This window comes from Anolis sagrei, chromosome 1 (genome assembly GCF_037176765.1).
Source record: "Anolis sagrei isolate rAnoSag1 chromosome 1, rAnoSag1.mat, whole genome shotgun sequence".
In the NCBI taxonomy this organism is placed as follows: domain Eukaryota; kingdom Metazoa; phylum Chordata; class Lepidosauria; order Squamata; family Dactyloidae; genus Anolis; species Anolis sagrei.
In genome coordinates, this window is record NC_090021.1 from 231856079 (window position 1) to 231878681 (window position 22603).

Sequence of the window (22603 nt, forward strand, 5' to 3'; positions counted from 1 at the left end):
GATGTGCTGCACACACATTCTGCTGAATTGCAACTCCCAGCATTTCTCATCATTGGCTCTTCTAGAAATAACAGTTCAGTAATGATCTTTTCAGCGCTCATAAATCAAACCATAGTGGAAATTCCCTCCCCAAAGTTTCTGTTCATCTCTATCTCATCCTCACAGTCCACACCCATTTCACTTTCTACTCCAGCTTGTGTGAGAACTGGGAATACTGGAAAAATGTATAATTCTAAGTAATCTCTGTGTGCGATGCTTGCATGTGTTGCTGAAAACCACAGTATGGTATCTTTGGTACTGGATACTCTTAAAACCCTCTGTTGGAAATTTGATATGCCACTTAACTGTACTATTATGAATGAGACATCAATTAAAAAAGGACAAGGAAAATTCCGAAGTATAAAAAAGGATTTTATTAATGTATATGTACAAATTTACAAAGCCAGAAACAGGAGAAATATAAACTGCATTCAACCATAGCTTGCTTTTTCTTTTACTTTACAGAAAATTATCATCACTTGATTGGGTTTTTAAAAAGGCAAATAAGGGAGAGGGCGCAAGAAAGAGTCAGGCTGGTCTTAAATATAGGAGAAGATCCCACCTTTGCTAGAACTTTGCAAGAGGGGCTTAAAACCAATTAACAGACACGTTAAATTATTCCCTTCCTCTAATGCACATCCATCAAGCAGCAGCCAGTGAGATGGGATAATGTGTTAGGTAGCAAGGGGGAGTGGATCCTCCATATCTTTACTAGAGATACTGCCACACGGCTGACTTAGCACTACTTATTATGCACATTGCTACTGAACTGAGCTGCCCACAATATCCACAGTAGGCAAGGGTTTACAGTCCAGTCAGTAGCCTCAGGGCCTCACAGTGCAGATCCCATGTGCATTTCCAGATGCCAACCTGGAAAGCCAGAAAGATTCACCTCCAGGTTGGTCAGTGGATGGCAGCTGCACACTATCTTCTGTCCTACTATGCTACCACCACACCAATACTATTGGCATGTTACAGCACCAAAAATATAGATGGCTATTCTGTGAGAAACACTAAGTGTGAAAATACCCTGAAAACAGCGGGACTGACTCAGAATTTAGGACAGAAAGAAGAGTCTAATCTTCCAGTCAAGCAAGCAGCAACCTAGAACCAAGTGTTCCCAAGAACAGGAATGGAACATGGGTTTAAACCCTACAGTTCTGTGTCCAATAGGAGAACTGACATCTCTCTTTGCTTGTTCTGCGACTCCAGCTTGCAAATGGCAAACATGCCTTGTAGAAATATTTCAAACTGGAAGAATACTTTGGGGTTTAGAGAGGGGTGCATATGTGGAATTCAAAATGGAACCAGCCAAAGTGCATCCGTAGTCCTTGTTACCAGCTCCGCCAGGGAGCTGGATAGAACTGTATCCCAACTTCGTCTGAACTGGATTAAGAAGTGCTTAAGACAAAAGTTGTCGAGCCTATCCTTACTTCCCAGCCCTACCTGCCACATACAACTCCAAAAGGATTTAGTCCACACCATTTCTCTGTTAGGTAATTCAACAGAAATGTGTACCCTTAAAAAGTTACAGTTTATCCAACAGCAAAACTGTACATGTGTGGTTTTAAAAAAGAATAACAGATATAACCCAAAGCTGCCTCATGTGCTTGTGACTTTCCGTCTCTTGAGTCGGGCCCTCCAATCTTCAGGCAACGCCTCAAAATTGGCATTTCTCTCTGCCATACCACTGTAAAAAGAAGAAACGTGGGGAAATCATCAGGCTAACCATTCAGCAATGGGGAAACTACAGCAGTTAAGATAGAAATATTCCAATAACTGAAAAAATACAGTCAAAAGGAGCAGACTCCCTGTCAATGTTTGTTTGTTTTTATACATACATTGACAGGGAGTGGGTATTGCATTCGAGAAACCCTTCAAAGCCTACAGATTTTGTTTGCCTTCCTCTACCACAACTGTCACTATGGGAAAACGATGCAACCACCAGGGTAGTACACTAACAGAATTCCCTAAACCAGAGCATACTATGCCTCTTTGTAAACAGGGTCCCTTTTACTTCAAAATCCTACCCACTCTACTTCTTCATGCAATCTCAGGAAAAATAAATCGAGGGTCTAAGAATATGGTCAATTCCATTATTGCTGACTTCTAGGTTATTTTCTGTTTTAAATAGGCCTTCCTGGGTACTACTCCTGGGCCTAAAACGTATTGGAAACAATCCCCAGCCCCCACCTCACGCCCCAAGAAACTAGTAGATTACTGCATGTAAAGATGGAACTGAGGATGTGAAGGGCTTCAAAATCTGCTTGGGAGGCCCTCATGCAGTTCAGAGACTGTACTTTCCCCACCTCTGAGATAAGACTTGCACATATGACACAACCCACAGCCACCATCTGACTTTGCCAATTATTAAATTGTGGGTATAAACTGTGCTATATTCCTAGTAATTATAAAATATCAATATTTGATAATGCCCAGGAATACAGCATAGCGTATCCAATGATACAAGATGCTTCAGAAGGAACAATGGGGGCCATATTTTGTAGTCATACCTAACTAACTGTTGCTGTTTCCATTCTTCAATTCGCTTCTGTGATACAATATCCCGATCATCATCACTAGAGCTGGAGTTTTCTTCTTCATCTAATTCGCGCTGGATGCTCTGCCACTTCTTCACAAGAGACGGCATCTTTGTCTTCGTTTTTTTCCTCTGTAGCAAAATATTTAGCAGCCTACTGTTAATATCAGAGCGATGCAATCATGAGACTCTTGTTTTCAGTCTGAGAAAAAAGCTTTTGTCTACTGGTTAGGAATGTATTATTAGGTGGAACATCGCCTTCTTATTACCAGGAAGGAAAATTGTATTTTGACACTTTTGCTTAGTCTTACATTGAAGCAGGTCATGTCAAAGCGTGAGGGTGGACCTAAATAGAGAGTGGCTAAGGAATAACTTTCTATTGTCACTAGTCATGTTATAAATATAGGGGAAAGAAGAATGCTCAGCTACTTGAGGCAAAAAATAAACTCAACTATAAAGTAAATATTCTTCTTTTTGGCAGAAACTGTCATAACATTTTAATGCTGGTCAATGTACTGGCTAATAAAGCAAACTTCAGCAAATAAACCAGGCCTATATTAACGCCTCAGGACTATTTCTTTAAAAACTCCAGGGAGTGAGGCCTCTTAAAAATACTGAACAGAATTTCTACCTTCCCAACGTATTTCTAAAATGTCGTGCCCTGAAGATGCAAAATATTTCATCTGTATTTGTCACCATCCAAAATGTACCAATTTCAATGCCTAGGCTAGCAAAGTGATAGCTATTTTTAACTTTATATTGCCTGACCTGTTTTTGGTTGTCAAAATGAGAGAACACGTAATGTTTAAGTACTTACTTTGCTGGCTCTCTTAATCTTCTTTGACTTCTCTGCTGGCAGTGCTTTGGGCGCATGGGGAGGCGGTGACACTGGAGGGGGAGGCGGTGGTGGTGGCGGCGGCAAATGTTCTGCAAGGCTAGTGGTCGCAGGTGGGACTCCTTGTGAAGGAATTGGCTGCGTGGCGCTGGCAGGAAGTCCCATAGGGGCACTGCACTCTGGATAGCTGACGAGTGCTGGCTGGGTTACACCAAGGTAATTCTGTTGCAAACTCACTCCTGAGGTCTGAGGGCCTATAAACATAAGGATGGGACAGTGGGAATGCCTCCAAAAGATTTTGCCATGAAGATCAAAGTAGACTCAAAGGGATGACACTCACCTGTACCTATTACTGACTGGCCATAAAGTACTGGACAGCTTCCAATAGTTGCAGCTCGTTGTACCAATCCAGCATTCATTTCTGAAGCTTTCCTCTTTAAAGATTTAGCTGAGGGAGGTACAGATGTGCTGGCATCGGTACTAGCCTACAATCAAACAGAAGTGTTTGATTTTTGTGAAAAACCAATTATCCCCAAGGAACACAATACAAATGTATTAAAGGCTAACATACTTGGCTATTGGCAACTGTTGGCCGGAGAAGAGGTTTCAGGACATCATCTTCCTCTGTCCCTGGCGCAGGTGGCTCCTCGTCTTCCTCATCCTCCATCTCTACTTCCTGTATTTCCCCATCTTCCCCTGGTGGAGGGGGAGGGGGCGGTGGGGGAGGAGGAGGGGGAGGAGGGGGTGACTCTGGTGGCGGAGGAGGGGGAGGAGGCATTTCCAGGGGCAAAGGGGGCTGAAGGACAGGGACAGAGGGCTGAAGGACAGTCCAAAATGGACTGAGAGGCACAAGAGATGCAGCTGCAGCTTGATTCGAAGGAGTCTCTTTGCTAAGAGAACCTAAAGGAGAGATACATATAAGTCTGGTTACCCTGCTCTTGCACTAATTAGCCACACAATGTAACACCTGCCTCCATGCTTTTATGGTCGTTCTCATCCCAGAGGAACACACACTTTTCTCTAGAAAGATTTTCTTAAAATCTTAAGTAAAAAGAAAAAGAAATTACACTTGTCACCTTCGTGTAAATGCAGACAGAGGAAGGCCAAAACACTAACTCCAGTCTAACTTTTCTTTGACCAGCAGAATCCATAAACAAGAGTATTTCTAAGGAAGCATTCAAAGTTGTTCCTCATAACTATCACTTCTTTCTCAGTGAAATTCCAATTGTTGAAAATGTTGCTCCAAATGAAGTGATTGTTCTTTGGGGAAATCCACCAAGTCCATTACCTGTAGTACTATCAGTAGACTCTCCAGATTCTGTTTTCTCCTTCAGTGCTTGTTTAGAAAGAGCTTCCGCTTTATTGTCTAGGGTTTGTCCCTCCTCTTCCTCTTCCCCATCTGGGAACTCCCACTGGGACTCGCCTGATTGTTCGTTAACATAGAAATAGCGCCTATGGTCCCTAAATCACAAGAAAGAAAACAAGGTTTTACACTCTGTTCCCGTCACTGACACACTTACATGGTCCTGTCCCGCGATAGCGGAGTTGCTCTCACAGGAAGAACCTCTTACAAAAGGACTGCTGTTCACAAAGGCAACAAACAGCTTTGAGGAAGGATCTGCACAATGGGCTTACTCCAAACTGTTTGCGGTGCTGGCTCTGTGATCACAGCCCTCAGCCTCCGCTGCAAGAGCAGAGGGTTAGCGAAAACAGCTCGCTTATGGCTGGTGTGCAATTAATGGTTCAAGGATGCATTAGGCAATAGATTTTTTAAAGGTAGTCTCAGGGTTCATTTCCTTCCAGAATAGCAACAGAGAAACAGCCCAATTTATGAAAGATGGCTGCTCCCCCATGGACTGCTGCAGTCACATTTATGATACTCTTGGTGTCAGACATAGTGAATTGCTACTGAGAGGGAGAGGATCTGGGAGCTGAAAAACAAAAGAGCAAAGATTTCAAATAAACAAAAATAATCAAGAAAGCCAAATATAAGAAGAAATAGTTTTGTCTGACCTGCTGGCAGGAGAGAGTTATCTTGTTCTTCGTTGAGATCCTCGGTCAGTGAGCTTTCCATAAAGGCACAGGTGTTACTTGGGAGCGGAGTTCCTGAGATCCTGCAATGTGCACAGAGCTCTCGCATGCGCGACCCCCCAGGCCCACCCTCCTTAGCGCATTTACACTCAAGAGTAAACACCAGCTCTGTCCAATCGCGGAATCAAATCCATTTCAACACACTTTAAAAAAATACTTTATATCTCTCCAATTTTTGTGGCTGGCTCAAACTCTGTATGTGCCAGAGGCTCTCTGCCCGCTCAGCACCGCTAATTGCAGCTGCTCTCAGTCTCCAGATAGATGACGACACGTCGGCAGGTGGTGATGGTCACAAATCATGTCTGAGATGTCAAAGGTGAAAGGTGAAAGGGGGAGAAGAGTGCGTACCTGTCCCAGTGGCAGGACCAGCCTTTAGGGGCGGCGTTTATTTCATACTGTTTTAGCTGTTCAGCTGCATCTTGTAATTTGCGTTTTAGGTAATTTCCTTGGAGAGCTCCTTCACGCCAGTCTGCAATACGGGTCTGAGAAAGGAAAGCAAAGGAAAATAAAGAATTAGAAGCCTGTGGACAACTAGCCTTATCTATGCCCTATATAACTGAACTCTGAAATTCTACACAATAAAAGCCTTTCAGAACAGCAGCCAGGACTAAAGATACAAGACGTGATCAGGAAAATTACAGACCCTAGATTTAGATACAATGCTGCATTAATGGAATCAGTTTTAGGGACAAGAAGAGGTGAAAGAGTACTATTAATGCTATAATACATGAACTTCCTAGATTCTCATCACACTACACTGCTGTCAGTAGTTTAGCTTCCTATATTCCATAATTTGTTTTCAAGAAAAGGTAAACTTAAGTTACCTCAGTCTGCAACAGCAGCATGTGGAAGTTAGAGATCGACTGCCTATTGATGCCCAAGAACTCCAGCTTGCTTATCAACATGTTGGCCAGCTCTCCAATCTGAAACTGCCAGAAATAAGGCAAGCAAGAGGTCAAGAACGCATTGTCAGTTACAGTACACAAAACTACTGCAGTACTGTCCCCGAAGTGTACAGACATCATCTGTTTTAACAACACAATGTGCTATGTGGCAATCATATTTCACAGTTTTGAAGTTTAAAAAGGTGGCTATAGTTCAGGTTTAAAAAGACTACTCCACCTGATCTTAGCAGCCATTCTACATGACTATTTTTATAATGTCCTGGTAATTTAATCAAAGAGAGAGAGAGATGGAAATGTGAAGTCTTCTGAAATCTTCTGTCGAAGTAACTCATTAACTAAGCTGTCTAACACAACCACGTAAACCAGTGGTTCTCAACCTGTGGATCCCCGGGCGTTTTGGCCTACAACTTCCAGAAATCCCAGCCAGTTTACCAGCTGTTAGTATTTCTGGGAGTTGAAGGCCAAAACATCTAGGGACCCACAGATTGAGAGCCACTGACTTAAATCTATTTGCACACAAGAAAGATATTATTCCACTTTCCATTCTCTAAAAGTAGCAACACTTATACACATAAAGGGCGGGCTTTGTGAACAATGAAATGCAAATGTGTAAGTGCTGTTTCTGACCCTGTCTTGTTAACATAGATCCTAGTATACTACATTTCATTACTGTACTTCCAAATTGGCATTGAGAAATATTACTTTACAGGCATAATCTAACTCTAGTTGTGAGTTCAAAACATATTAGGAACCACATCAAGAAGTTAATAGAAACAAGAACAATTACATGTTCTCTGCCTAATAAGCTACAAAGATCTGAACTTCTCCAGACAAGATTAAACAGTAATAAGAATCAGAAAGTCAATACAAATCTCTTTCTCAAACTGAACAGATCCTGTTCTTACTATAAAAACCAGTTATTCAACATGCCTGACCTCCAGAAAAAACAATAGCGAAATCACTTTTCCACAGACTCTCTTGTTGACACAGTGACACTGCAAAATGCAGTAAACTGAATTGGTCACTGTGCAGCAAGAAGTAGTAGTCCAATGAAAAGCTTGAAGACAGACATATAATGTGAGTATGCCATCCAGTAATACTACCTTAAATATTTCCAAGAGAACATTATGCTCAGGTTAGCTAACACTACCTTTAAGTCTTGCTCCTCTTCTTCTACCTTGGAAGTTACTTGTGTTTTTGTCTTGTCTTGTGGTTCCTCTGTATCTGCTTCATGGTCCGAGTTCTCACCGCCTACTTCAGGGTCTTCCTTCACCGCTGAACAGAAAGCAAGGCAAAAATGTGTATTCTGTAAGAGTGAGTTCTCAGCACACCTTTACCTTTACTATGGAAGGTATACACAGATAACAAGATTTAAACAGTGGGGAGTGGATTCAATGTAGTGGCTTTATTTACTTTACATACAAAAGGAGGCCCTCTAAAACACTGCACAGAATGAGAAGCTTCAGAACACTGGGCAGTATCTCATTAAAATGATGGTATAAATAAGGAATACGTACATCTGGTATTCATAAAATACAAGGTTCTCTCCTCAGTACTCATAGGTTTACCTGAAGAACTGAATAGAGCCCATGGCAGGAAAAAAAATCTGGCTTACTCGTTTCTCCAGGTTCAGGACTCTCTTGGCCAGTCTTGCTTGAACCTCTGCTGGTGGATTCTGGGCTGGCAACTCCAAAGAGCTTCCATTTCCCTGGCTTTGGTAGCAATCGCCGTGCTAGATCTGACTGACTTCCATCAGAAAGTGGACTGGAGCCTGAAATACTCCCATCACCTTCTTCTAAAGCTCGCAATTCAGCCTATAAAACATTATATCGGCATTAGCAAAACAAACATTACTCTTATTTTCAAAGTATCTGTCTTCAGACATGATAATCGCGAAGTTTATGACAAATTCCCTTTACTTTGTGCATCCACCCGTCTCCTTTATTTCTTTCAAGCCCTCCCTCAAGACCTAATGTAGAAAGATAGCGTTTACTGAAGTACTCCGGGCCTATTTAGTCTATTTCATGGTTGTCTACATTGTCCATACACACTACTCTTTTAAAATATCATGACCAGTTTTATCCCTTCCCTGTTTTATTAATCTGTGCATCTGGCTACTGTGTCTGGAACAGAAAGCTTTAATACTTAGGTATAATGAGATATCATGAGATATGCATTTCCTGAACAAGCCTTTCTAAAAGCACATTCAGCATATTTCCTATTGCACAGAAGGTTTCACAGATCAACACATTTTGACTGTTTCAAGTCAGGTAGCAAAATTATTTGATGTCAGGTAAATGTTGAGGATCTAGACTTTAATTATTTTCCAGAGCTAGCAGTGCCAGGTGCCAGTATTTTTACCTCTCCTGTGAATTTACTCTTAACAGTGTTTTGTTGAAAAACTGAAGAGGCAGCACCCAAGCACTGCCATTCCTCATCTATACTACTCCGACATCTTGCTGGCGCCTAATTCCACTTTTTCTCTTCCGAGTACCTCCCTTCCCTTTTTAAAGGGACAAGGGAGTCTTGTATAGCACTGTATCTCCACTGGTAGTCACTACTATTTCTTATATCTTTGCCCAGGGCAGTTAGGAGCTTCTTCAATCAACTATCAATATAGGAGAGCGACCATCACTGATACTGTTTGCTCTTGCACAGTCAGTTGTGCTTCTTTGTGACCAGTCACTTTTGTAGTCACTGCCTATTCAGAGCATTCTACGCTGTGATTCAACAGGGATGTAAATCCCCCTTTCTTTCATTCTTACAGGCAAGACTGGAAAATGTTGAGTTTTCAATAGCAGTGGTCAGCAAAGAAGAAAAAGAGCTGCCGTAACCCTTTGATCCTTAACTTTCCCTCCTTCTCAATGAAGCAGTAGGAAAGGGAGTGGAGGCTCTAAGGAGCATTGCAATACCCTCCTTAACTGTGACCCCTTTTCTTTACAACATCACAGGTGGCAACTCCACTTCAGTGTAGGGACAACAACGCCTCAGATGAAGGTTGTCCAGTATATAAGACAACTATGTTTTAGATAACAGGCCAATGCTTTTCTTTATCTCAGGAAGATGAAAACCCTACCAAAACTATAAAGAAACCACCAACCTAGCCATATAAACAGAATTAACAGATCCCACTACATATAGAAGTTAAAACAGTCTCTATAGCTATTTCCTCACTTGTTGGGCTTAAGTAGGAGTATCTTCCTTCAATACTATACTTCTACATGAAAGAGGCTGCATTTTCCCCTACACTTAAAACTGTGATGCTTTATGCCTGCAAAAGAGCAATACTTCCCTGTGGGGATTTGTTTGCACAAGTATTTTGAACACACAGTTGATATTACTTATCATACAGTTTGAGATGAATGAGGCATGCCACAAAAGTCCACCCACCCACTTTTTGGTATTTTCAAAAATCCTTTCAAGGCTTCAGGTATGGTCACAACCACAACAGACCTTTCTGTATCAAAAGTTTTGCCTTTTCAGGGGACAGAGACAAATGGGTGACAATGACATACAGTGATACTAGTCCCCCCACCGCCAAAAGAGACTCTGTTGCATCCATCTGTTCTCAGCCTCACCAGAAATGAGCTCTCACGCACCTTCTTCCTCTCCAATACCATTTCCAACTCAAGAGTATCCTGCTCCTCTTCTTCCTCGGCACTCTCTCCTGACTGCACCACACTACATATGTCCTCCTGGGAAGGGTCTTCTCCAATATCTCGACTGCTTTCTGGCTGCTTATCAGCAACTATTGCTGTCTGCTCTGCTGTCACATCTTCTTCCATTAATGGTTCCACCTCCTCCTTACAGATAACCTTCCGTCTCCAGCGTTCCTCCTCTTCCTTCACCACTTCTGGAAGCAATGGAGCCAGTAGTGATGCAGCTACTCCCTTCTTTTCTTCTTCATTGTTTGAAAGGGCTTGGATACCTTCATTCAGTTCCTTGGAAATTAATAAATCATCAATAACTACATTAGCTTCCTGAAATGAAGGTATAGAAAACAATGGTAGCAGTTTTTACATTTTTGGGGGGGGGGGGGTTGCACTTGAGTTGTTGGTAACTTCAGACATAGCTGTTGGTAACTTCCCATATGCTTTAGCCATAGTAATGACATGTAGCTCTGCACATGTTTCAGTGGAGGGACACCTCATAAAGAAGATACTTAACAATATGCTGATGTTTTATTTTATGTTTTTAATTGTGTTTTTATCTGGTTTGTTATATTTTACTATGTTTTTATTTTACTGTGTTTTGTTTTCATTGATTGTTTTGCTTATTATGTCTTGTGGACACTCTGCCCCATATGTAAGCCACCCTTCGGGGAGATGTGATGGGGTATAATAAAGTTGTTGTTGTTATTATTATATGCAGGAATAAGCAATAATATTAATAATTTTATTTCTTACCCACCTCTCCTCATAGCGGGTTACTGAATTAAAACACATAAACATTGTAAAAATACCACAAATGCACACATTAAAATGTATTTCTATAAAAGACACAAAAGATACAAAATGACAGATTGACGATTCAGCCTCTGTTTGCAAGGTCCAAAGAACACCACACTCCAAGGCTCATATTTTGCTGTTGAACACCTCTTACCATCAGAAAGTTCTTCCTATGTTTAGGTAGCATCTCTTTTCCTGTAAAATCAACTGCTCTGTGTTTTAGACTCTGAGGCAGCAGAAAACTAGATTGCTACATCTTAAATACATCAATATGGCTATCATGTCACCTCAGTCTAAACACTTTTGTCTTACATTTTGACACAGCAAACATAGTTCGGTATCTTGACAACTTCAACTATGTGAAGAAAACATATTTCTAATTGTCACTATTATTCTGCAATACTTTGAAATATGTGACTAATTGATCTTGATTCAGAAACCAGAGACACATGTTCATAGCTTCCAGTAATCAGGATGTGAAACCTCTGCGGATCATGAAAGTCTCAATTTCAGACCCCTGGTATTTGCTAGTTTGGAATAGGAATGTACCGAGAATGAACCAAGGAGCTTGTACATACAAAGCACATGCTCTTGCACTGAACTATAGAATCGCTTCTGTCTCAGAAGCACTCATCTGAGTTACCAAGGTATAAGTTGTTCTCCCTGAAATCCTCCAGAGCTATGTGGCTGAAATGTTCTGCAAGGCTGTTCCTGCTATGGGTGCTTAACATCCATTTTGAGATGGAAAACAATCAGATGAGCATACTGTCCAAAGCAAATATTGGAGTGGAGAACTCTCGAAAGAATGAGAGCACAAAAGAAGTATTTGTGTTAAGTCAGTCATGCTGATACCGACCTTTTTTGGCTCACGCTTCACTAGAGTCCTCCGTCCAGTGTTTGCAGCAGAAACAGGAGCAGCAGCACCGCCTTTTCCCAGGGAAGTTACATCAGCAACTATCTGGTAGTTTTCATCAGCATCTGTTACGGAACTAACAGAAAAAGCATGTTTAACTACAAAAAACTCATCCAACAACAATTCAGTCTTCAGTTCAGAAGCACTCTTACCTCTGGTAATGTTGGAGACCTTGAACCTGTGTAGCAAGATACTGGGGTAGTTCCCACGTAACTTCATTCGTTTGAATGTTCCAGTAATAGTAGCAGCCGGTGTTTTCATCCCAAACCTCCTGCCAGTCTCCCATCTCCACTCCCACTGCAGGAAGAAAACAAGTATTTGGTAAGCTAGTCCTCTTTTCCCAGTTGCCAGCAAATAATTGCAAACTGCTCCACCAAGCACCTTCACCTTGTTCCATGAATAATTTGAACTCCTTAAAGGCTGTCATGGCCTTACAAGCTCAAATGTATACATAATCCTAGAGCAACAGGAAACAGCAAATCTTTCTATGCGAGATTCTCAACAATGTTATATTCTTAGAGGGAGAGATCCAGCAGAAGATTCCTCATTCATTGTCCCTGCCAGCATTGTAGACGTTTCCAGGAGGGTATGCTGACTTTAAAGAGGGGCAAAAGGGGACACTTTTTGAGTATGGTACTGGCACAGCAGTGGTTCTCAGCCTGTGGGTCCCCAGATGTTTTAGCCTTCAACTCCCAGAAATCCTAACAGCTGGTAAACTGGCTGGAATTTCTGGGAGTTGTAGGCCAAAACACCTGGGGACCCACAGGTTGAGAACCACTGTGGTAGAAGATGGAAAGAATCTAGATCCAACAACTTTCAAACAATGAGATAAAATAATTCAAAAGGAATATAAACTAAGGTGCACTACAGAGAACATTAAAAATGTTTCCTTCTCATTCTTGAAATGGGATGTGGTTTTGTTTATTTGTTTTCTGTTTGGTTTCACTGTATATGTACCTGATGGTTACATATTAAACTATTTAACCAAGACAAGGGAATGCATGGAATGTCTATCTTTACTATGACACTTGCATGGAGTACTAGAACAAAAAGCCATGGAACAGCAGAAGCTCACCTCCTGCTAGTGAGCACTGAGTATCATACTGCCACTCCGGAACTTGGTCTGTTCCATTTGCAGTTGCCAAAACATGACTGGTGGCAGAGTCCTTGGGCTCTGGGCGTGGAGGAGTTGGAGGTGGAGCAGTGGCAGGAATAGTGGCCTCCACAGGTTGGGAGGGAGCTGTAATTGCATCTATTTCCTTTTAAAAAGAAGAAAGAAGATTAATTGACTCAAGTAAGCACATTTAACACAGATAAGAGGAACTGTGGCCCAAAGCTGACATGATCACAGGAGTTCCCAAACTGGCCCACAAGCTTGTTCTGTTGCTATCCTCAGCTAGTGATCTGAGATGAAGGTGTGTCATTTTGAATACTGTGAACAGAGCTGAACTGTGTTTTGCAGGCATGAAAGCTGCCCAGACAAATCAAGCCTTGTTTTACATGCTTGGTGGGTTACAATTTAAACTGTCAACATCTGGCCATGCTCACCTTGCTCAGGTAATGCTGGGCTGCATCCCCTTTCTTAAATTAGAATTTGGTCCATGGACCAAAAAGAATTCCCTAATCCTAATTTAATCATTTGACAATCATGTAGAAAGAGAAACTGGCCACTAAATGATTTGAATTTGGCTTCCTGGCTCTTTTAAAACAGTCATCCATCAGCAGTTTGTTTTTTCATGTCTGTTCTTGAATCTTTTATGAGTTAGCCTGTATGCTCCATTTCAGTTCCCAAAAGAAAGTCACTTTATGAACCAAGAAACAATTGTTACTAACCGCTAGGAAGCTGGCAAGGGTGCTGTCAATGTCCGCTGAGTTATTGGCATTTGCATCTGCAGACTGTGATGGTTTCTCAGACATTTCACTATCTTCTTCATCACTGTCTGCATAAGCACCGAGCAAACATAAGCCACCTGAAACGTAAGTCAACATTACAACTGCTGACAATACACATGAGTGTCCTGTTATAGCTTAAGCATTCAGGTGTTGGAAAATTGTTAGCTGTATCTTAACAAGCCTGACAACACATTATCTATTATTCATTTACACCACTCATAAATGAATGTCACAAAAGAATTAGATTTTTTTCTTTGAAGTACTGTATCTTAAAACTGAAGTTTTGAAATTGTAACTAATCTTGCTAATGCAAGCTAACAGTTCAGAGGAGGAATTTTGTCTCAAGAGTGTGCTGTGCATTGAATTTGTATTTCAATGTGCACAATATAAATGTCAATAAAGTCTGATTGATTATTAGTGCAGGAAAGAAAATCCTAGGCAGACACTTCTTACTTATTTAAAAAGTAAGAACACAGAATATATGTAAACTGGTTTTCAAAGAAATATGTACACACTAATAATAAGTAAAGAAGATGGGAGGCACTCAGTCATAAATACAGCATAGTCAGCCATATGTAAACTAACTGTGTAATTGTGTTTTTATATTAAAGACTGAAATTATTTCTTGACAAACTTCGAAGTTTTTAATTTTGAAAAACCTGCCCAGTTAAAATATAAATAAATATAAACCCTTAATACAACTAGACTTGTACAAATCTAACAAGCTTAAATAAAAAACAAAAATCTCCACTATTTAAGGTAGATATGTTAATAAATAACACTTAAGATATCAATCAAACATAAAGTGGTTTGCTATTCTTATGTCTAATATTGTTCAACATCCACAGAATATTAGTAACTTGAATTTTGTAACCGCAATTTTCCCCAACATATCTGTACTTTTGATCAAACTATTACTGATGGATTAATTTAATTTAGCATTATTCTCCTACCAATTAATAACTGCAAATCAGGAAACTGGAAAAGGTGATACCTGTTGGTTTAACAGCTACAGGCATGTTGGCTGGGGGTGGATTTGGAACTGTCCTTGAAGTCTCTTCTGATGCTTCAAATTCATCTGGAGAAGAAATCAGATGTAAAAAAAAACATTTCAGGAGAATATCTCAAGTTTTATCCAAACTGCTACAACCAATAAAATGAAAATACTGGTATTCTTACTGGCTTAATGGATACAAGAACACTAAAGTAACTGGGATGATGCAAGTGATAGCCCATAACTATTTTGTGCACAAGTAAAACTGGGCATAATTTGCAGCTATTTACTACTTTACTACTTCTAATATAAAAAGAACAAAAAAAAGGAAGACTCTTTTACTGCAACTTATGTTTCAATACCAAAAGAGACTCTTTTATTAAATAAACATGCTAGAGGAAGACCTTCTATGTAGGAAAGTAACAACATTGCTTTAGGAACAACACTGTATGTACTGCATGAATTACAAAGGAAATATCAAAACAAAAAGAAGAAAACTATATATGGAGCATGTGAGCAAAATGATTATGAAGATGGGAAAATAATTCTCTGTTGTACTTTTCCATCTAATACAAATCATGTGTGGATTTTAGCTTTGAATGTTTTTATGGATTTTAACTGAATTTTTAATACAATAGATGTTTAATTCTTTTTTAATGTTTGCATATTTGTAGATTTTAAATTGTATCGAGATTTTTTTTTAATGTAAGCCGCTTTGAGTCTTCTTGTGGAGAAAAAAGGGGGGCTATAAATAAGCATCATCATAATCGAAAAGATACTGAAAGGTATGGCAACCTATAACACACTCCAAGGATACCTCAGCTAACAAAGAAGCTCTTTTTAACAAGGTCTTTTTATGAGAGCCCAGGTCTGTCCCTTTTTCATTCCCCCTCCCCCTTTTTTTTGCACAGCATTGGTATTGAGAGGATGGTAAAGGAGCTGGAAAAACCGATTTTCAGGATTGTGTTGTAAGCAGCATATCTCCAGTTATAGAATGCAATAAATCTTGACATGAGAAAGAAGGGTTTTATATTAGGTGAGCCTACTTTAGCTGCATAACATACAACAGGCAAAGTAAATAGCCGGCTTCAGTATCACAATGGCCAATATATTAATAACTAGAGTTCTCACGATTGCACATATAAGGAAAGAAATCAGGGAGTTTCATATTCTCGGAAACTGCTTTTTGGTAAACTGATTTATTACTTTTATACATCAACATTAACTGACCACTGTAAAGATTGAAAGACCTGTACAGGCAGTCTTCATGTTACAAACAAGATAGGCTATGTAGGTTTGCTCTTACGTTGAATATGTATGTAAGTCGGAACAGGTACATTTTAAGTGAATATATATTTATAGAGGGAGGGAGTAAGGGAGAGAGACAGCAAGCTTTGGATAGCACAGGAAAGGGTAATGTTTGTTTTACTGTCTGCGCCCCTATTCAGAAGATTGGTGATAAAGCTTCAAGGGAGACACCTTTTCCCCATGATAACTTTTCCGGAGTCAATTTTCTTTATGAGGGGTAGATTTCTCTCACTTTCTATTGTCTCACCCCTGTACTTAACTATGAGTCATCTGTAAGTTAAATGTTTGTAACTTTATAAGACTTTACCCAGTATTTTGAAAAATTGGGACAATTACCATAATATGTATCTTTCGGATCTTATGACAGTAGAAACCACACACGTACAGGGGATAAGTTCCCAGACTTTGTATGTTTACACAAAACCATGGATAACATCAAAATTTATTGAAATGAAGGACTTTGGGTGCAAGAATACTATGAAGTAACACTGGAAGCCCTAGAAAAATATTTTTTCAGGTAAATGAAACCATGGCTACTGATCCTGCACATGTGGAAGTCGTGCTCTCCCACTCCCAAAATTGTGCTTTATTGTTAAGGCCTTAAAGCCACGCAGAACTGTATTCAAAGTAGGTTTATCTCACATGAAATAAAAAGAAATATTCAGAGATGGTTTTCCAGTTCTTTTCTCTGAAATCCAGCCTTAAGTACCTTGCATTAGTTGGGGTCTCCCATCTTAGTACTAACCAGGCTTGGTCCTACTTAGCTTCCAAGATCAGATGAGGTTCCTTTAAAGTATTTAGGCTTTGTACTGATCATGTCCTGTATCCCAATATCCTCTGCAAGCAGACAAAGTCCCCTTTCATTTGTAGAGGATTAAGCTTGGATTCCACTATGTGTCATTAATGACTGTGCATTTTTTCAAGTATAGTACCATTGCATGAAGTCAGAAACATGCTCTTTCAACTCTCATCTATACTCTTCCTTCAACCATCAAAAGTTAGAATATTCAGTACAGCCAAGACATTTTCACTTCCTCGCCCTTTGCATTCTCTTTGCTGGAAACAGGCTATAACACATTGAGTGTCAGACACAGAATGTTGTTGTTCATTCGTTCAGTCGTCTCAGACTCTTCGTGACCTCAAGGACCAGCCCACGCCGGACATCCCTGTCGGCCGGCACCACCCCCAGCTCCTTTAAGGTCAGTCCAGCCACTTCAAGGATGCCATCCCTCCATCTTGCCCTTGGTCGGCCCCTCTTCCTTTTACCTTCCACTTTCCCCAGCATAATTGTCTTCTCTAAGACACAGAATAGACTAGGCTAAAGCAAAAGCCCTACAAAAACACAAGAGGACCCTTTCAGTCATAGCACCACAACTATGGAACTCCTTTCTTGCAGCACGTCTTCAGGAAGGTACTGGAAACATAACTTTTTCAGAATGCTTTGAACACTGAGGCCAGGCCCGTAGCCAGGATTTCATTGGGGGGGGGGGGGAGTAAAAAATTTCAGGGGGGTTTCGGGGGAGGGGGGGGCTGAGTCTGAGTGAAAGAGGGTCTAGCCTAGCAAACCTTTTGTATCATTACCCCAATACCCCCATGCATATGGGGTATATTGAGTATGGTGATCAGATCATGATATGAATAAACATAACAGTTTAAATAATGCACCAGTAAGGCCTTTTCGCGAACCACCATGAGAATTTCGGGGGGGGGGGGGGCTGAAGCCCCTCAAGCCCCCCCCCCCGGCTACATGCCTGACTGAGGCTGTGCTGTTTTTTACAAATTATGACAAGGCACATGAAACAAACATCTGTAGAGATTGTAAAACAGGCTTGAACACTTCCTCATACTAGGTAGATGATGCTCTTGTTCATTCTTCCCAGCACTATTTGCACATTCAAGAGTTGCCAACACCCAATCTGTCATATGTATGTGTGGCTCTGATGTAGCACCAGCCAAGTATTAAGAATAATGGCCTTAAAGCGAACTTTAAAAAACTGTGGCATAGACACAGAGATGTCCTCACTGCAAAAGAACATCAAGATCAAGAATAGGTCTCTATAGGCACCTATGGAACCACCGTCAAGACCCTACATATAAAGCAATCATACTCGGACATGAGGGATTGCTGATGATGAATTGATACCAGTGAAAGAAAAATCCCCTCAAACCTCATAGTCTATATTTCAACCATGCATTGCACCGTTCCATCCCACCAAATAATAATTTAGCACACTCTTTTCATGAGCTGTAGACCCCATGTACACAGATGTTTCCATGCATGCCTGTAAACTCAATATGTCACTTCAAGTGCTTTAGGAATTTTATTAATGTATATGATATATATGGTGACTTCTCTGAAACTAAACAGTTTGAGGTCACATCAGTGCCAGTAGGAGACCATATAAGAACTAGATGGGATAGAAATGTAACTGTAACTGATATGTAAATTAATTAACAATGAAAGCAGCCAACGATATGATGAAACGGACAGTACATCATTTATACTAGAACTGCTGCAGACTAGTTAACTGGGCCAGCATTTACTGATACATCTCAGCACCTTTTTCAATATTCCCCCTTTAACCACTTTCCAACTATACACTATACACCAGAGGAACTAAGCAGCCAAAACACTCCTCATCTTGGTGAAGAGATGGTATCAGCTCATGCCAATGTCACATATGGCCATATTGATGTGCAATCTAATTCTATTCAGGTTTACTCAGAAGACAGTTCAAATATTTCCCATTATGTTTATTCCTAAACAAGTAAAAGGCCCATGTCTTCATAGTGCAAGTGTGCGTATTTTAGACAAGAGCTGCAATGGTTAAGTTAAAACCGTCTAGTCCAGAGCTTTCCAAACAATTCATGTTGAGGACACTTTTTTAAAAGACATACATCATTTCACAACACAATAATTCAAATTTACTAGCAAACTGGAAGTTAAACAAAACCCTTGCATGAGATAAAGACACATATATAAACTGTATCACATTCCAATATGACGGAATGATGTTAATGAAACATTTGATTATGATTTTAATCATCTTTCAATTTATGCATTTTTTTAGTTATCCATATTTATGTATGTAAAACAGACAGATAGCTTAAATCACAAGAAAATGCTTTAATGCCTTTTCCCATTCTTATGGGGTTATTATTTATTAACGTGAAATCATGATGTGTGTAGACATATTTTGAAATTCTCTTGATTGTGAAGATATATTCCCTGCCTTGCAAGGAGTGTCTTTAAAAAATTACATTAGGATTGTTGCATATGATATGGGGGGAAGAGTTGCTGGTGGTACTATTGCTATTATCCAAATTAAAAGAGATTTTCCTAAAACATAGTAACCAATAATTATAATTAAGAATAGTTTGCATGAATTTTGCTTTGAAAACATCTTTGAATGCTAGTGAATGGTAAATTATGCTATACTTATTTTGTACAAGTTACAAAATACAGATCTAGACACGTTTCATTATTTTTGAATGTATATTTTCTGAATGTATATTAGATTGTGTCAAATAATAGGGGCCGGAGGTTGAGCACAGCTGGTAAATCATCAGCAACTATAAGATCTATCAACCGAAAGGTTGCAAGTTCAAACCCCCAGGTCAGTGTAAGCGGCCAACCGTCAGCCCTGCTCACTGTTTACCTAAGCAGTTCGAAAACAGCTTTAGCTGTAATTAGAGAAATTAGGTACCACGAAAGCGGGGGAGGTGTTTTACAATGCCATAAAGAAAAAGATCAGAAAATACTGGAATGAGGAAGTCCTGACAGCTCTTCATCACAGAGGATGGAGCGACAGCACCCCCTGTGGGCTCGAGCCCAACTTGTCCATGGCATCGACACAACACCTCCTTCTGTTCTGTCTGTGTACTGTCTACAAACGGCATTGAATGTTTGCCGTGTATGTGTACTTGTGATCCGCCCTGAGTTCCCTTCGGGGTGAGAAGGGCGGAATATAAATAAAGTGTTTATATATATATAAAGACATAAAAAGTATAGTAAGGAAATCATGAGATACCTTGTGTAGACACAAGGCATCTCATGAAAAAAATCATTTATATTTTGAAAAATATATGATTTACAAGAAATAATATGTATTTCCAGGATATTTTTTGTCATTTCTTATTAAATCAATGCACTGTAGCCAGCACACTAATGTGTCGCGACACACTGTCTGGAAAACTCTGCTCTTGTCTATGGCCTTGGCCTTAATCAGAGGTCAATATTATGCATTAATCCAAATGTGGTTGGATTGGAGATCCCATCATCCCTCACCACCGACTATGCTGGCCGGGAATACGGGGAGGTGGCTCGAAGACCAGGAAGTCCGTCCCTCCCCCCCCCCCCCCCGCTTTTAGGCGGCAAGAGACAAGGGAAGAGCCCCAAAACCGGGCCCCCGCCCCGCCCGCCCGCCAGTAGGCCGCGCGGCCTTCCCCGGGCGCCCTCACCGGCCTCCGAAGCCGAATCCCCGTCCCCCGGCGCCGCCTCTTCCCGTCCCCCGCGAGGGCCCGGCGGCGAGAGCTGCAGGATCGGCCGCCGTCCCACCGGCGCCGCCCGCGACTTCTTCCCCATCCGAGCCGCCTGAGGCGCAGAGAAAGAAAGGCAGGGAAGTACCCGAGAGGAGCGACGCCAACGAAACCTGCCCGGGCCTGGCCAGCGGAAGGAGGGGCCGGGGAGCGCGCGAGGGCTGCCGGGAGAGCGGGGCGCGGCTTCCGGCTTTCAAATCCCCGGATCAGGAGCGTTCCGAGCATAGCTCTAGAGTGGGAGGGGAGGATTTGCGCAGGCGCAGAGAGAGAATTCGGCCCAGACGAATCCACCCCGCCCTCGGGCCTGTTTTCCTTGTTTTGTTCAAGACTGGGCTCGCAGTGTCTTTCTGGCAATGTTGCCCTTCGTTAGGCACACACGCACGCACATATATATATATAGAGTGAGCCAAAAGTTACAAAAGGTTTTCAGTATTTTATAACGCCTTTGTTCTTAATGGACAATACCGCAGCGTCATACACTGTGACGTGTGGAAAATGAAACCTCATAAATGGCCTCCAACCCCACAGCATTATATCTTCTGAGTAAAATCTCAGCCTGCGTATGTTTGTGCTCGCAAAACCCAAAAAGCAGTCTTGTTTGTAATTGATTGTAATTGCTGTTTTAATGTTTTACTGTAATATGTATTATGATGTTTTATTGATTGTATGTGATATTATGGTTGGAAACCGGTCTGAGTCCCTCAAGAGAGGTGAGAAGGTCGGTATACAAAACTTTTAAATAAATAAAATAAATAAATAAATAGTTGATTGACTTGATATTTATTATTTATTTATTTACAGTATATTCCAGCTTGATGAATGCAAGGGTAAAAATTGCTGGAAGAAACATTAACAACCTTAGATATGCAGATGACACCGCTTTGATGGCCAAAAGCGAGGAGGAGCTGAGGAGCCTTCTAATCAAGGTGAAAGAAGAAAGCACAAAAGCTGGGTTGGAGGGAAACATAAAAACAAACAAACAAGATTATGGCAACAAGAATGATTGACAACTGGGAAATAGAAGGAGAAAATGTGGAGGCCGTGACAGACTTTGTATTTCTAGGTGCAAATATGACTGCAGACGCAGACTGCAGCCAGGAAATCAGGAGATGCTTACTTCTTGGGAGGAGAGCAATGTCCAATCTCGATAAAATAATGAAGAGTAGAGACATCACATTGGCAATGAAGATCCACATAGTCAAAGCCATGGTATTCCCCACAGTCACCTACGGATGTGAGAGCTGGATCTTAGGGAAGGCTGAGCGAAGGAAGATAGATGCTTTTGAACTGTGGTGTTGGAGGAAAGTTCTGGGAGTGCCTTGGACCGCCAGAAGATCCATCCAGTCCATACTTCAGGAAATAAACCCCTTTTGCTCACTGGAGGGAAAGATAGTAGAGGGAAAGATGAAGTACTTTGGCCACATCATGAGAAGAAAGGAAAGCTTAGAGAAGACGATGTTGGGGAAAATGGAAGGAAAAAGGAAGAGGGGCCGACCAAAGGCAAGATGGATGGATGGGATCCTTGAAGTGACTGGATTGACCTTGAAGGAGCTGGGGGTGGTGACAACTGACAGGGAGCTCTGGCATGGGCTGGTCCATGTGGTCACGAAGAGTCGAAAACGACAACGAATGAACAACAAACAACAACAATTTATATTCTGCCCTTCTCACCCTGCAATGCACATATACATGGCAAACATTCAATGCCACAGACATATCTATATAAATAAAAATGCAATGTTTGTTTGTGGGATTAACATAACTCAAAAACCACTGGATGAATTGACACAAAATTTGGACACAATACACCTATCAGGCCAACGAGTGACCATCGCTCATAAAAAATACTGGAAAACACAGCAGAAGAGACTTTAAAAGCCTTAAAATCAAAAAGGTGCCACAGCGCATGCGCAAAAACAACTTCCTTTGGCAAACAAAACACACAATAGCATATCCACACTCTCTTCCAGACTACAGCTCTCAGCATCCCCTAGACCAGGCCCTTTAGGAGAGGAGGATGATCCAAATGCACTGCTTCTAAGCTGCAAGCTTTCTTCTCCTTAGATTTCTTTGAGAGCATCCCAATCCCTACATATTTC

General features: G+C 41.0%; 1 protein-coding gene across 3 annotated transcripts; it reads right to left on the reverse strand.

Annotated features, from left to right (window-relative positions):
- Nucleotides 1–390: 390 nt before the first annotated feature.
- Nucleotides 391–20700, reverse strand: FNBP4 (formin binding protein 4). 3 transcript variants are annotated; one of them, XM_067461073.1, is made up of 17 exons: nucleotides 20593–20700; nucleotides 14658–14741; nucleotides 13604–13740; nucleotides 12846–13029; nucleotides 11923–12067; nucleotides 11714–11846; nucleotides 10009–10350; nucleotides 8025–8223; nucleotides 7560–7684; nucleotides 6329–6433; nucleotides 5853–5986; nucleotides 4702–4874; nucleotides 3985–4313; nucleotides 3754–3898; nucleotides 3396–3667; nucleotides 2553–2710; nucleotides 391–1729 (listed from the first exon to the last, which is right to left on the reverse strand). In XM_067461073.1, exons 2-17 carry the CDS (start codon nucleotides 14680–14682, stop codon nucleotides 1642–1644), a joined length of 2694 nt encoding a protein of 897 aa, XP_067317174.1. In that variant the 5' UTR covers nucleotides 14683–14741; nucleotides 20593–20700; the 3' UTR covers nucleotides 391–1641. The 3 variants fall into 3 exon arrangements, with proteins under 3 accessions (XP_067317174.1, XP_060628636.2, XP_060628647.2); XM_060772653.2 differs by having other exon boundaries at nucleotides 20427–20671; XM_060772664.2 differs by lacking the exon at nucleotides 6329–6433 and having other exon boundaries at nucleotides 20427–20672.
- Between the last annotated feature and the right edge of the window lie 1903 nt (nucleotides 20701–22603).

Coding starts and splice junctions, on each gene's coding strand:
- FNBP4 (XM_060772653.2), bottom strand. CDS start 20,550: ATGGGGAAGAAGTCGCGGGCGGCGCCGGTGGGACGGCGGCCGATCCTG. Junction 11,847..11,922: donor GGTCTCCAACATTACCAGAG/GTAAGAGTGCTT, acceptor TTTTTCTGTTAG/TTCCGTAACAGATGCTGATG. Junction 4,314..4,701: donor GTCTACTGATAGTACTACAG/GTAATGGACTTG, acceptor TCTCTCCTTTAG/GTTCTCTTAGCAAAGAGACT.